Source organism: Octopus bimaculoides, chromosome 23 (assembly GCF_001194135.2).
Source record: "Octopus bimaculoides isolate UCB-OBI-ISO-001 chromosome 23, ASM119413v2, whole genome shotgun sequence".
Classification (NCBI taxonomy): domain Eukaryota; kingdom Metazoa; phylum Mollusca; class Cephalopoda; order Octopoda; family Octopodidae; genus Octopus; species Octopus bimaculoides.
Genome location: NC_069003.1, coordinates 17,417,060 through 17,421,019, shown reverse-complemented (window position 1 = coordinate 17,421,019; position 3,960 = coordinate 17,417,060). Strand labels below are relative to the sequence as shown.

At 39.9% G+C, this 3,960-nt stretch overlaps 1 protein-coding gene across 1 annotated transcript in view; it reads left to right on the top strand.

The window, feature by feature from the left end:
- LOC106872262 (DNA helicase MCM9) overlaps positions 1-3,960 on the top strand; it is a 61,142-nt gene that overhangs the window by 49,259 nt on the left and 7,923 nt on the right. Inside the window, exon 11 of the mRNA XM_052976136.1 lies at positions 3,705-3,814. Coding sequence (XP_052832096.1) covers positions 3,705-3,814 — 110 coding nt within the window. The remainder of the gene's footprint in view (positions 1-3,704; positions 3,815-3,960) is intronic.

Below are 3,960 nucleotides of genomic sequence, written 5' to 3'. Positions count from 1 at the left end.
GAGGTGCAGCAATATCAAAGGAAGGCTAACTAGCAAGATAGTTTTTGTATGTGGCAGATGCTCAGGAGCAATAAACACTGAAAATGTGCAGAAAACAACCTTTGCCACATTCCATGGAGAAAAACTAGAAGTAGTTGATAGCTTCGGTTACCTAGGTGACCAAGTCAGTAGCAGGAGAGGGTGCGCTGAAAGTGTAGCTGCTAGAATAAGAATAGCCTGGGCAAAGTTCAGAGAGCTCTTACCTCTGTTGGTGACAAAGGGCCTCTCACTCAGAGTAAAAGGCAGACTGTATGACGCATGTGTATGAACAGCCATGCTACATGGCAGTGGAACACGGGCCGTGACTGCTGAGGACATGCATAAGCTCACAAGGAATGAAGCCGGTATGCTCCAATGGATGTGTAATGTCAGTGTGCATACTCAACAGAGTGTAACTACCTTGAGAGAAAAGTTGGACCTAAGAAGCATCAGTTGTGGTGTGCAAGAGAGACGATTGCGCTGAGATGGTCATTTGGCAAAGAATGGATGTGGATAGCTGTGTAAAAGAGTGCCACAGCATAGCAGTTGAGGGTACCTGTGGAAGAGGTAGACCCAGGAAGACCTGGGATGAGGTTGTGTAGCACGACCTTCGAACATTAGGTCTCACCGAGGCAATGACTAGTGCCCGAGACATTTGGAAATATGCTGTGCGTGAGAAGATGCGACAAGGCTAGTGAGACCATAACATGTGGTCTTTACTAGGGATGCAGCCAGCCCACTTATGCGTACCTTTCCTTCTTTGGACACAAATCCCTGCTGGCGAAGACCTGTTGAGGCAAGTGAAATCGAAATTGTAACTGAACCAAATTCGATGACTGGCACCCATGCCAGTGGAGCGCTAACAGCACCATCCAAGCAGGATCACTGCCAGAGCAGCGGTCTGGCTTCCGTGCCAGTGGCACCTGAAAAGCACCATTTGAGTGTGATCGTTACCAGCGTCACCTTACTGGCACTTGTGCCGGTGGCATGTGGACAAAGCATTCGAGCGAGGTCGTTGCCAGTACCGCCAGACTGGACCTTGTGCCGGTGGCACGTAAAACACCCATTACACTCTCGGAGTGGTTGGCGTTAGGAAGGGCATCCAGCTGTAGAAACTTTGCCAGATCAGATTGGAGCCTGGTGCAGCCATCTAGTTCGCCAGTCCTCAGTCAAATCGTCCAACCCATGATAGCATGGAAAGCAGACTATAAATGATGATGATGATATACATACATATATATGTATATATACATATATATAAAAGTATATATATATATATATATATATATATATATATTATAATAAATGTGAAAATGTATGTCTGTGTGAAGCCTTTTTAAAAGTTTATAGAAATTCACATTTTCCACTTTTTCGTAACAATTTTTACATCAATGGAATTTTCTCGATATGAACTTTCCAGTGTAGTAATTAGATTTTTAAAATTCCGTTTACTTTGTGTGATTTAAGGGAGATTTGGCTGATGTTTCTAGCAACTTTTATATTTCTTCCCTTCTACCTGGAACGGAATTCATCGATCACGTGCTGAACTTAAAATATAGAGAGTAAGAGTGAGAGAGGGAGAGAGAGAAAGTGATACATACAAAGTCTTCTTTCTTCTTCCTCTCTCCCATTTAATAGTTTTCTTGTATCCCTCTACCTCTAACATATTTTTCATAACATAGAAACGTGAAAACACACGTGATCTGTGACAACAACATACACACATCAACATTATACATATAAGATTTAGTTTCTGTGTCTTTCTTAAATAAACACGTGCACGTATCGCTATTTTATAACTGTCTTCCGTTCTCCCTTCCTCTCTTTCTCTCCTTTCATTGCTCCCGTCCTCTATTCCTTTCTCCCCCTCTCTCTACCTCTTCCTCTCTTGCTCTCTCAAACGCATACACGTGCAAGTACACAATCATTCACTAAAATATAATTCATGTTCGTCAATGTTTTAGGGTCAGGGTTAGGGTTTTAGGGTTAGGGTTACGGTTAGGGTTAGCGTTACGGTTTTAGGGTTAGGGTTAGGGTTAGGTTTGGGTAATCGTGCGGGTGTTAATCTGAAAAATTACAGTAATGAGAAAATTACCGACCCTGCCATCTATTATAACTTTTGTTGTTCTGTTTAATATATACATAGATTATGCCTCCAAACAAGAGAGCTTGCTGGGGAAAGAAAGCAACCGGTTTAAAAAGACAGCAACAGACTGCAGCAATTCACCACATTCCAGAAGCTAATTTGAACATAATGCAAAATGGTGCATCAACATCTACTGCCCAATCTAATAGAATTCTGGCAGAACTGTGTAGCAACAGATCGCCAGCAATTGCTTCATCAGAAATTGCCATCCTACCTCCTGCTAAAAGGGTTTACCCTGCTATGTATAATCAAGGCAGCGCAAAAAGTTGTTTTGCACAAGCATTTCTATAGCCAATTAGACGGATGAAATTTACGTACGCTTAATAATGTTATGCAAAACAGCCTTCAGACTTTCCCTATTAATTTCATCGTCTTTTGAATTATGAGCATATTTACATCATAAGGGTTTTTTCGTTGTAAGGCTTTCTTTTTTAGTTGATTTTCACCTAGCAAGACTTATCGTAAATGGCGTAATAAGTCACACCTGGACAAGGTTGGGTTATACTGCTAGTCTTAATATATAAAGCTGAAGTTGTGTGTCTGTGTGAAGCCCTTTTAAAAGTGTATAGAAATCCACATTTTCCGCTTTTTCATAAAAATTTTTACGTCAATGGTGTCTGAAAGTGTAGAGCAGCTGGTCTTAATGTCAACGAGTAACTTTAAAATCAACACAGTTTTCTTCAGAGAGTGACAAGTAAAAGCATAGAATGTCCAATATTTGTGTGCACTGGCACACACACACACACACACACACACACACAGGTGCAGGCATAGTTGTCTGATTAAGAAGTTTACTTCCAACCTACATAGTTTCGGCTTCAGTACCACTACATGGCAGCTTGGGCAATGTCTTCTATAGCACCAGGCCAATGAAAACCTTGTGAGTGGCTTTGGTAAATGGATACTGAAAGAAGCCTGTTGTGTGTGTGCATTTGTATCCTTATCTCGATATCGTATAATAATTGTAAACCTTCATGCAACTGGCATTGTTCATTTACAATCTCTTGTGAAGACATACCTGACCATGGTGAAATATTACCTTGTTTGACAACAGGAAAAGTATCAGGCTGTAAAAAATCTGACTTACCAAAATTTTTTTGACCCATACATGAAAAAGTGGATGGTAAAATGATGATGGTGGTGATTATTTAGGAAGGGAATCCAGTTGTAAACACCATGCCAAAGTTGATAGTAGTGCTTGGTGCAGTCCTCTGGCTTGTTAGTTCCTAGCAAACCATTCAACCCATGCCAGCATGGAAAAGGGATGTTAAATGATGATGATGTGACACTCTTCCATATAGCTTCCATCTATCAAGATAGTCTATAGCAAAACCAGGCTGATCCCAAAACCATGTGGCTGAGAAGTAAACTTCTTACCACATAGCCATATTTTATAAATATACAAATTTAGACTTTTGTATATCATGCCCACAAGATATTTCTTTAGGGGTCTCAATTATAGTCTTTTATGTTGATGCTATTGGTAATATACCATTTACCATTCTCAATGAATTATTTATTATTTTTCATCTGTTTTTAGGAACTGGCAAGTCACAATTCTTAAAATATGCAGCAAAACTAATGCCACGTTCAGTGTTGACAACAGGAATTGGAAGCACAAGTGCAGGACTTACTGTGGCTGCAGTAAAGGTAACTGCTATCTTTTTAAGTATAAACTCCAACTTTAACTGCAACTTAAAATGTAGTGATGTTATAAACTGAAGATTAGTTACATGTATAATAGAATAACCCATTTATTCTATCAGAAGAATTTTTATTCATTAAGACAGAAGAAA